The 12154-nt window shown below is 40.8% G+C and overlaps 1 protein-coding gene across 1 annotated transcript in view; it reads right to left on the reverse strand.

The window, feature by feature from the left end:
- VAPB (VAMP (vesicle-associated membrane protein)-associated protein B and C) overlaps positions 1-11642 on the reverse strand; it is a 44357-nt gene extending 32715 nt beyond the window's left edge. Inside the window, exon 1 of the mRNA XM_015560734.1 lies at positions 11606-11642. Within this exon, the coding sequence (XP_015416220.1) occupies positions 11606-11627 (22 nt within the window). The 5' untranslated portion in view covers positions 11628-11642. The remainder of the gene's footprint in view (positions 1-11605) is intronic.
- Positions 11643-12154: the final 512 nt, after the last annotated feature.

A 12154-nucleotide genomic window follows, 5' to 3' on the forward strand; every position in this document is an offset into this window, starting at 1 on the left:
GACAGTTTGATGTTTCTTTACAAAAACACATACTCTTACCATACAATTCAGCAATCAATCTCACTCCTTGATATTTACCCAAAAGAGTTGAAAACACATGTCCACACAAAAACCTGCACATGAATGTTTATAGCAACTTTATTCATACTACCAAAACGTGAAAGCAACCAAGATGTCCTTCAGTAGTTGAATGGATAAACTGTGGTACATCCAAACAATGGGATATCATTAAGCACTAAAATAAGCTACCATGTTCAGACTTGAGGAATATTAAATGCATATTACTAAAATTAAAAAGCCAATCTGAAAAAGGCTACATCCTGTATAACTACAATTATATAACATTCTAGAAAAGGCAGGGTTGAGGGGAGGGAGAAATAAATAGATAGGCAGTGAATCTATTCTGCATGATATTATAATGTCAAAACCAACAGAATGTATGACAGCAATACTGAACCCAAATGTAGACTAGGAATTTGGAGTTATAATGATGTGTCAATGTAGATTTATCGATTGTAAAAAGAAAATATCAGTCTAGTGCTAGATGTTGACAGTGCATGTATGGGGCCAGGGGCATATAGGAACTCTCTATACTTTCTACTGGGTCTTGTTGTGAACCTAAAACTGCTATTAAAAGAAACTTTCTTTTTAAGAGGAAGAAAAAAGTATCTGGCCTTCATATTAGTTATATTTTGGTAGCACCCCCAACATTTTAAGTGTGTGTATGTATGTATGTGTATGTGTGTGTGTGTGTGTGTGTGTGTGTGTGTGTATATATGTAAGTAAAAATATATAAAATGAATAAAGATGTTTTGTTTTGCAAAGAGATTGATTTTCTCTTTTTTTAGACTTCATTAAATTCTCGTGTTAGAAACGCATACCCTTCCTTTGTAATATGTTTCCTGATGCAGCTACAGTATTTTAAAACTCAAACTATATGTGTTACCAAATACGTTATATAGCAATTTGATATATAATCTATCGGGTCTCAGCTTTCCAGATATAAACTTAAAGTTATTATCTCCACAACAGGTTTTTTTTTCATTCTGCATAAAATGAGCTGTATTTTATACTCTTGCAAACAAAATTTAGGTACAATATCTCTCCTTTCTTCAAACCTTCCAAAAAACAAGTTAACCATATTTCACTTCAACTCTGAAAAGATTACCTTCTGAGAAGGTAATAATCTGTCTCCAGAAGCCTAGGGCTGATGATGGATTTTGTTAAGACAATAAAATTATGCTTGAGGTTTCAATACAGTAGGCTCTGTGCACGGGAAAAGTATATTAAAATGGGGGAAATGGACAGTATAAAGTAAAATCTGTTGAATATCTTATAGATGTCTTTAAAATTTATCCTTTGGCAGTCTATTTTCATTAAAGGTATCCTACTGCTTCCTGCGTTCCCTACTCATCTGCAATGCACCAACCCTCACATTACTTCTTTTCTTGTTTATGTAAGTATTCCCCTTCCAGAATAAAAACTTCATGAACAGATACTTTTCTGTCCCTCTTGTTCAATACAGATGATCAGCATCCAGAACACTCCCAAACAAAGAGCAGGTGCTCAGTAAATTGGATGAATGAATGAAAGGATGGCCATGACATCCTTCTATTTTGAACAATGGTTTTCTTCTTCCTGATGCATCCTCCTGCATGCACAACCGGTTCTGGGTGAATGATCTCTGAGACAACTGTTGCCCCCTCACCAGCATTATCATCCTTTTCATCTTCAGCACAGGACTTAGGATCAACTCCTATTTCATTTGTTCCCATCTAGAGTAAACTTTCACACGAGAGACTATTCCTATCCCATTCTTCCCTGGATGCCCAGAGCCTAGAACAGTACAACTGTTCCATAACAAAAGGGTAAACACCAGATTCCTGAGAGGCAACTTGATTCTGACTCTGCACGTTTCCTATGAACAGATGCCTACTTCACAACTTGGATCTAAAGTCATGGTAAATTTGTGCTGTTGTATACAGGTTGAAGGTTTTGAAAATGATCTTTTGTGTCAATAATGCTTTTATCATTATTAGTCTATGATAATTTTGTTTAAAGTTTTCCCTCAAAAAAATGAAGAAGAAAAAAGTCATATTAACAGAAATTCGGAGAGGGCGTGCTTTTTAAATAGCCATGAATTCAAGAATAAGGACACTGAGAGAAGTTTTTTTAAAAATCTATTTTCTTGATTGAATTGTTAGCTCACACATTAAATCGATGCTTTAGAAACAAATAAAGCTTTGCAACCAATGTGTTTTTAATGGCAGACATTGGATTCCGATATTTCAGCAGAAAGCCTAATTGTGTAGCTCTTATTTTGAAATAACCACACATAAAGAACCCTCACGCAGACATATAACTTTCCTGAAGAAATCTTAGAATGTAATGTATCCTAAATTAATAAAGCAACCTCCGTGATATCCTCAGGAGACAGCCAGCAACTGAGAAACATCACACCCATTATTATAGCAAGAAAAATCAACACCAAGAATACTCACTAATGATGCCATTAAAGGCACACTAGAAGCCAGCCTGATTGAAATAGCCTGTCCCAACCTTTCAGATTGCTTCTTCAGCTCACCAGCTTCCTAGTTCCTTTGGAGCAGAAAGAAAGAAAACTTAGTCTGTCACACAGGTGGGAAAACTAGATCACAAGGCACTCTACTGCAGCGTAAAAATCCAGTGGGTGGCCTGGCTGACATGGCTCAGTGGTTGAGCATCAACCTATCAACTAGGAGGTCATGGTTCGACTCCTGATCAGGGCACATGCCCAGGTTGCGGGCTTGATCCCCAGTGGAGGGCGTGCAGGAGGCAGCTAATCAATGATTCTCTCTCATCTTTGATGTTTCTATCTCTCTCTCCCTCTCTGAAATCAATAAAAATATTAAATAATAAATAAATAAACAAACAAACAAATATCCAGTGGGTGGGAAGTGCTATGAAAGACCCAAGATCAAACTCAGGAAAGCTACCCAAGAAAGACATAAAGCTAGACAGCAAAGAACAGCCAAGGTAACTAAAAGTTACTTACTTGTAGCTTATGTTAACAGATAAGCAATTATCATTCAGAATAATGAACTCATCCTATATAATAAAAGGCTAATATGCAAATTGTCTGTACAGTGGAACCAAACAACCGAACAACCAGTCACTATGATATGCCCTGACCACCAGGTAGCACACACAGAACATGGTGGGCGTCAGCAGCAGTGGGATGGTGGAGCAGGTGAGTGGGGGTGCCAGATCAAGGTGGAGCACCTGTCGCTGTTGTTGGGAGAGCCTCTGGTGGTTACTAAAAATATTTTGCTCCCACACACTGTGATCCCGCCTGGCACTCATACCTGCTGCCGGTGCCAGCCCCATTTGCACCCACTACCGGCACTGGAGCCGCCACTCATACCCGCTGTCAGCACCCGGCACCAGCCAAGATTGCTCGGCGCCGTCAGGAGGTGTGAGTGGCGGCTGCTGGCCCCAATCGCCCTTCAGGGCTTCTCCACCTTCCCCTGCTCCTGAGGGGTGATCAGGACCAGCAGCTGCCTCTCACACCCACTGCCGGTGCCAGCCCCCCTCACATCTGCAGCCAGTGCTGGAGCCACCCCTGGAACCTGCTGCTGGCGCCGGTCCCAATCGCTCTGCGCCATCAGCTGCCAGTAGACAGGAGACTGGGGGCTGCAGTTGGAAGGGTCCGGGCAGGGGCGTGAAGGATGGGCCAAGACCTGCCCCTGTGCCCACCGCAGCTTCACGGCCCACAGTTCCTTTCAAGGTGCACAAATTCATGCACGGGGCCCCTAGTTAATAAACAGTGTGCTAAATTCTTATGAAGTACTATATAGCTGAAAAGAATGAACTAGATCTATATTTCAAAAATAGATGAGTCTCAGAAACATGTTAAGTGATGCATACCAGAATGCCAAAATATTGCATTAATTAATATATTTTTTAAAAAAGAAATAGTTCACACTAAATTCCTCTGAAGGGTAAAAAAGAGTGGCATGAAGGGGCAGATATGGAGGGCAGACATGTCTTTACATTCTCAGTGAAGTTTATTTATTAAAGAAAGATTTAAAACAAAATATATAAGTTACTGACATTTAGTTATTCTGTATTGGGGTGTTTATTATATTATCTGTATTTTTCGGCATTTAACTTTTTTTTCAAATAAAGAAAGCTATCTGTAGTTTACATAAGATCCAGACAATTTTCTTATTTTTAAAATATATATATTTTTATTGATTTCAGAGAGGGAGATGGAGAGAGACAGAAACATCAATGATGAGAGAAAATCATTGATTGGCTGCCTCCTGCATGCCTCACACAGGGGATGGAGCCCACAACCCGGCATGTGTTCTGTCCGGGAATCAAACCGTGACCTCCTTGTTCATAGGTCAACGCTCAACCATTGAACTAAGACACGGTCAGGCCAGACAATGTTCTTTTTTAGAGACGCTTCTTCTTGCCCAGAACGCCTTGTATGTATAAAATACTGGGATCCTGAATTGTGCAATTGTTGAAAACCAATGTACCTACACGGGGTATAGAGCAGTAGTGGTCTTATTAATTCAAGATAAATACAAACCTAAAATTTTGACCAAATCTATTATAAGAACTTTGAAGACTAAAAGACTTTACCCACCTAGAGGTAAATACTATGACTACTTTTCTTTAATGCAACCCCTTTTCTAAATAGAAAAATGGCTGAAAGTATAATACAAGGCCTGACGTTTCATACATACATCTTATCCCTTTTCAGCACAAAGACAAATGATAGTATATAGGTTAAGATTGTTTTAAGGTAACAGCATTACTGACTGGTATGAATTTTATATATCAGCTCTAAAAGGATCTTAGACTACTTCATAGACTGAATTTTTTTCAATGCACAATCTTTACCCCATTGAATTTAACAAACATCTAGTAATTTTTCTCTATTTAGATCAAAATTTGTGCAAAATTTATGATTACAGTTATCATGGAAATAAACAAAAAGATAAGCAATATTCTACTTCAAATAAAATTCTACCTAGATAGAGTGACAAAGCATGACTGGTTTTGTTATGTGTGTTTTCTTTCAGACAAAGCAGGAGTCAAGACAGACACCAGTGAGGGATATGAGTAATGAGAGAGAAAAGAAGAGTCCCAATTTCTCAAGGCTGCAGTTGTGGTTTTAACTTGACTAAATAAATTAGCAGTTTGAGTCAAGTACATAATAAAGTCAATATCAGTAGAAGTAAAACTGCCCCAAAATGTAAAATGCACGGTGGAAATGACAGACAGCATACGAAAGCACCCACACCAAAATCAACACATCCCAATTCACAGCAGATGCACAGAGTGAAGCAAAACACATGCACATTCCTCACCTCTAGGGCCCAACTTAAATTTTCAATTTGTAAACACTGAGGAATAGTGGAATTTGGTTGGCTTATCAGTTAATATGTAATCTGTTCTGGCTTCCTTTTCAGGAGAGAACCTAAGTGGTTTACTGGTGAAAAAAGGTTATCAACCAGGTCTGCAGCCCCTTGAACAAATTCAACAAGAGGCCAGGGGAAAAGAACGTGATACCTGGATGTAAATATTTTTTTATTTTCCCTATTGTTTGCCTTTGGAAATCATACTCATTCTTCAAAGTTTTATTCAAATACCTTCTCTTTGAAATGGCTTACCCTAATCTCTCAGGACCTGTGTTCTAACAATAAACTGATTGCCACATTTGTATCTGCAACCTGACCCTCTCCCCGATCTCGACTTGCCGGTGAGGTGGACTAAACATCTCCAGTTTATCATGTCCAAATTGCACTTGAGCCCCAAACCCACTACTTCCCATCTCAGGAGGAGAAACCACCATTCACCTAAGCTTGGGCCACAAGCAGTCAGTCACCTAGTTTCCTTTCTTCTTCCCCCAACCCCACTTAACCATCAGCAGGTTCTCTCAGTTCTACCACCGGAATCGATTTGGAATCTGAGCACTTCTTACCACATTCTCCCCAAGCCACCACCCTGATTCATACCAGAGCCTCTCCTATTCTTGGCCTGGATTATTGCAGTGGCCTTACCGCTTCCACACATGGCAGCACCCACACATTTCCGATAGCCAACTCTCCCCACACCAACCATGTTCTTTTTTTTTTAATATATATTTTACTGATTTTTATAGAGAGAGGAAGAGAGAGGGATAGAGATAGAAACACTGATGAGAGAAAAACATCGTTGATCGGCTGCCTCCTGTAAACCCCCGTTCTGGGGACTGAGCCCATACCGTGGGCATACGCCCTGATTGGAAATTGAACCAAGATCTATTGGTTCCTGGGTCGATGCTCAATCACTGAACAACACCAGCCGGGCCCAGCCATGTTCTTTTAAAAATGGACTCTTGCTCAGAATCCTCCATGGCTTCCATCTCACAACAAAATCCAAAGTCTCTCCTATGACCTGCCTACCAGGAACATTCCTCCTTCCTCCCTAGCCCATCTCCTACAGTACCTCTCCATCACTCCATTGCAGGAACAATGACTTTGCTGTCCCTTAAATACTTCAAGCTCATCACCACCTTGCGGCCTTGCACTTGCCCTTCCCTCTCTTTGGAATGCTGTTCCCCCAAATGTGTGCACGACTTGTAAACTCATTTTATATAGGATCTCGGTTCAAGTATCACCTTCTCAGACACACGGCCTTCCCAATAACCCTCTTTAAGACAGAATCCACTCCCAAACCCCTTTACACTGCACCGCCCCTCCATTCGGCACCTATCAATTATCCAGCAACACAGTTATATACATTTCCTTTTTTGTTTAGTACCCATCTTCCCCACACCAGATGAGCTCCATAAGGCAAAGGTTTTGTCAGTATTATCATCGCAGTCTCTCAAGTTTCTAGAACAATCCTTGGCACACAGTAGGCATCCAATAGATAATGGATGAATGAAAGCTCCAAGTACTGTGCTAGGCCCTCAAACTAGAAATGACACTGCTGAGCCTGCCCAGACCCTAGGAAGACAGTAAATGTCCTTGGACAACCATTCCAGGACCCATCCAGAACTAATGAATAAGAATTTCTGGGACTGAGGCTCTGAAGTTACATTTATCTTGAAAAAAATTATCAAGTGATAGTGACATTAGTTAATATCTAACAGTGCCAGGTCTACACTAAGCACTTTACATATGTCAGCTCATTTCATCTTAATATACCCCATGGTGAAGAAGCTGAGGCATGGAGAAGTTAAATACTTTATCCAAAGTCATGTGACTTTTAGGTGGCAGATCCAGGGTCCACAAACAAGCAGTTTGGCCCATGAATTCACACTCTTTTTTTTTTCATTGATTTTTAGAGAGAGGGAAGAAGGAAGAGAAGTAGTGGGAGAGGGAGGAAAGCAGGGAGAGAGAGAGAGACAAATACAGATCTGTTGTCCCATTTATTTATGCATTCATTGATTTTTATGTGTCCTGACCAGGGATCGAACCTGAAACCTTGGTGTATCGGGACAATGCTCTAACCAACTGAGCTGCCCAGCAGGCCTGAGTTTACACTCTTAACTGCATAATTGTATACTACCTCTTACTGCATTGAATACTAAAATAAAGTTAACATATGTAACTTTATGTGAACACAGGAGGGTGGAGAGGGCAGAGAGCTGAACACTGATGGAAGCCCTGGTATTTGAAAAGATACATGTTGAGCTGTAAGAAAAACCCTGGTGTGATGTGATCAAAGTGCAAACGGCCTCTATAGGAGACACCACATGGTTAGAGTATAAGGGGCATGAGGGTAGTGAATGAAGGTGAGAAATGGGGGGAAATCATGCGTGCTTATGCTTTTAAAAAGCATATACATAGTTTAAGCAAAAATAAATTGTAAAAACTGACCATTTAACCCTACATAAGTCTGGCAATGAGCTCTATAAAAGGAAATGGAAGGAAAAGTATTAAAAACGATTTTAGGAAGGTAGGTGTGAGGAAGGAAAATGGGTTTCTCTTTTCTGATCATGGGCTTTAAAAAGAAGTACTCATCACCTCTACTGGCATTCAGTATAAACCAGAGGTAAAAATACCTATACTGCCTGGACGGTGGCTCAGGTGGCTAGCTCCAGCATCGTCCTGTACACCTAAAGGTTTCAAGTTCTATTCCCTGTCAGGGCACATACTTAGGTTGTGGGTTCAATCCCCGGTCAGGGTACATAAAAGGAGGCAACCGATCAATGTTTCTCTCACATCGATGCTTCTCTCTCTCCCCCTTTCTCATTCTCTAAAGTCAACAAATGTACCGTAAGGTGAGGATTAAAATATAAAATACCTGTACTTGCGGCATGTCTGTGTGTGTGTATCAGTGTGTTATTCTAAACAGCTTGTAAATATTGTTGTTTAAAAGAGAAAATACCGCCCTAACCAGTTTGGCTCAGTGGATAGAGCGTCAGCCTGCGGACTCAAGGGTCCCAGGTTCAAGTCTGGTCAAGGGCATGTACCTTGGTTGCGGGCACATCCCCAGTAGGGAATGTGCAGGAGGCAGCTGATCAATGTTTCTCTCTAATCGATGTTTCTAACTCTCTATCCCTCTCCCTTCTTTTCTGTAAAAAAAAAATCGATAGCCAGAACCGGTTTGGCTCAGTGGATAGAGCATCGGCCTGCGGACTGAAAGGTCCCAGGTTCGATTCCGGTCAAGGGCATGTACCTTGGTTGCGGGCACATCCCCAGTAGGGGGCGTGTAGGTGGCAGCTGATCAATGTTTCTCTCTCATCGATGTTTCTAGCTCTCTATCCCTCTCCCTTCCTCTCTGTAAAAAATCAATAAAATATATTTTTTAAAAAATCGATAAAATATATTTTTTTTTTAAAAGAGAAAATACCAGTTGAGATTGTATGTCTTTTTTTTTTTAAGTATGGCCCAATTTTGAAAGACTTTGATGCTGGCCTAAGAATTTTGACCACTACCCTGTAAAAACTAGGAGGCCAATGAATGTTTAAAACAAAGAAATGACATGATCAAATTTCAATTTTATAAAAATGACTCTGAAAACTGTATACAGGACAGTGTGAAGGATGAGGGAAGTCGGGAGAAGTTAGAGTCAGAAAGCTGGGACATGAGCAAAAATCCTGAAAGGAGAGGGCTATACTCAGGATATGGCAGGGGGTAAAGAGAAGAGACAGGATTTTCGTTGGTGAAAATGGACGGAGTAGATGTGAGAGGTGTAGAGGACGGAGTGTGAAGATGAGTTTAGGATTTTTGGCTTACTCACCTAATGCTAGGCCATTCTCAAGATATGGAAGACACATTGGATGGGAACAAGAAAATAAACCATGGATGCAGTGTAGAATAGGTTAAGTCTGAGGTGATTTCATGACAACCAGATAGGAAAGGTGTCCACTAAGCAGACAAGTGTAGGATCAAAAGATCTGCTTAGAGCTAGAGATTTGGAAGTTTTCTGTGTAGAGTGAGAGCTGAAGGCATTATTAATGAGGTAACATTCAGAGAGTAGTTAAATGGAGCAGAAGCCTGGAAAATGTCAACATCCAGAGTAAACTGATAAAGAAGTGGGCAGTTCACCAGAAAAGTCAAAGACAAATGTCGCAGGAAGAAATCTAGTGAACTGAGAAGGGTTTCAGTAGAGGGGTAAAGTCTCAGAATTGAGAGGAAACTGAATACATAAACAAACAACTGAAGATTCATCGCTTCCAAAAACTTAGTTGTGGTAGAAGACTGGGCATTTGCTTAATTGGGGGGACATCTGGAGGAATGTGATCTCTTGTTAGGAAGGGACAACTTAAGCATGTTCATAGGCACTGGGAAGGACTAATAGAAGAGAAACTCAAGACACCAGAAATAGGCCGACAAATGAAGCAAGACATCATAATTGATGGAAATGGTTGGGGTAAATAACAGGGGGTGAGGAGGCAGTTCTGGCTCTGAAATCGGAGGGGAGGAGGCATGAAAACCTAAGTTTGTAGAAGAGAAAAAAGTGATCAGCATTTAGTAGAAAATCTTTACCTATCTTCTCAATGAAATGCACCGTGCCACATCCACCTGCTGCCCACAGCAGGCCTCACTGACAGGTTTCACCATCCTAACCACAGCAAGTTCCCTTCCCTCTCTTCTCAGCATTCTCAGACCCAACATCATTAACTTCCTGAGAACCTGCCATGTGCCATGCATTGTGCTAGGCCCTGGGATCTGGGAATAAGACACAGTCTAAAAAAGGCAAAGGTCTTGTTGATTAATGCGGAAGGAAGTCAGATAACCAAATACACTCACTGTAGTAAGTTTGGGGGTACAGGGAAGAGGCACACTGTGAGTGGAGAGTGTGTCAAGAAAGTGACCTCAAAGAAATGAAACTGTGTTGAGCCTTAAAGGTAAGGGGAAAGGAGCAGTTTAAAAAGGAGGAGGACTGAACACATCTTGAGTGGTTGTAAACAACTTCTGCAAAAGTCCCATGGCTGGAGCACAACATAAGGAAAGACAGTGCTGGAGAGAGCAAGGGTGACAAGCACAAATGATTTTCTAGGTCTTGTTAAAGAATTTAAACGTTATTCTTTTGGTACTGAACAGACATTTAATGATTTTAAGCAAGCAAGAGATAAGCTCAGATTTGCATATTTGAAAGTGTCATCAGTCTGGAGAAAAGAGAGGACTCATACAAGAGGACCAATTAAGAGGCTATTACAGTTGTCCAAGGGAAAATGAAGCAACCACAAAGGTGATAAGGAAGAAGGGTCAGGTTTGAGTCATGGGCTCTCTGAGTCTCTAAGTTCGTCAGCTATGTGGGTATGGGTATCACTAGAGATACCTGCAGGAAGAGAGGGTTTGGAGAAAAAGGAAAACAAATAGGAAGGAGTATAGTTTGGGCCATGCTGCATTTGAAGCCTATTTATGGGCTTGAGTCAGGCCTGGGATCATCGTAAATGATGTTTGAAGCCAGGGGTACTAGCAGAAGAGCTCCCCAAAGGGGTAAAAGACAGGGAAGCAGGGAAACTAAGAGAAAGAGAAGAGGAGTAAGAAGGGGGAGAGGCCCAACCGGTTTGGCTCAATGGATAGAGTGTCAGCCTGCGGACTCAAGGTTCCCGGGTTCGATTCTGCATTATCAACAGGACTTGATGACTGGACAAAAGTGACAAATGGGTGGAAGAAAGCCAAAAGAGAGTGATTAGGGAGGTGAAAGGAAGAGTATCAAGAAGCAGGATGGCAACAGTTGTAGAGAGCACACATAAGGCAAAGACTAAAAATGCAACAACAGATGTGGTAATGAAGCATCCTGGGCAATGACTTTAGGAGTGGATGGTTGGTGAGAAAATGAAGATTAAGACTACTATTTCCAGAAATTTGCCAGGATAAGAAGGAAAGTGAAGGGAAGAGAGAGTAGGAGCAAAATAACTGAGAAAGCAATTATTCCTTTTTAAAGGTGGAAGACACTCAAATGCTTACTGCAGATGACTAATTGCCGAGTGCTGTGTTCCTGTAAGGTATATAAAGGAAAGAAAGGAACTATCTTGCTTTGAAAGGGAAAGGCATTCATTTAAAAATAACAAAGTAAAAAACCCAAATGAACTGGCCAAGTGTTCTCTGGACTCCTCTACGTAACATCTCCTGTCTCTCCACCTCTGCCATCCTCTGGGTAAGACCTGAGGTCAACCAGGCACCCATCAGTCAGCTGAATCCTCCTGTTCCTCAATTGCACAGGAAGTTTTGAGTGAGTGCATCTGCAGATTCTCCAAGGAGTGATTCATTGCTTTCCTTCTTCCAATTAGTAAAGCAGTGTCTGACTTTAAAAAGGTCAAAAAGCACGAAGTTAGATTTTCAGAGCAGTCCATCAGGATACATTTATATGCCAACAAATCAATTCAACCAACAGAATGTGAATTCAAATAAGCCTCCATAAAGACAAACCTTTGGTTTTTCAGCAAATCCTTCTTTTTATTCTTGTGTATGCTTCTATTTCAAATGGTCATACCAAACACTGAAAAGATGACCAAGTCCTAGGTTATGTCCCACATAAAGCACACCGAGAGTAAGACGTAAACAAAACATGCACATGATAAACAAACTGTAAAATTTGAGATGATGCAGAAAAAACTGGATGAAAATCTCTCAAAAAATACTCAGGTAAGGTTAACAGAACAGTGAGCTTTTCAACAGGAACAAGAGGGTTGGTTAATTAAATGTCTGGGAGC

This window comes from Myotis davidii, unplaced genomic scaffold (genome assembly GCF_000327345.1).
Source record: "Myotis davidii unplaced genomic scaffold, ASM32734v1 scaffold75, whole genome shotgun sequence".
In the NCBI taxonomy this organism is placed as follows: Eukaryota; Metazoa; Chordata; class Mammalia; order Chiroptera; family Vespertilionidae; genus Myotis; species Myotis davidii.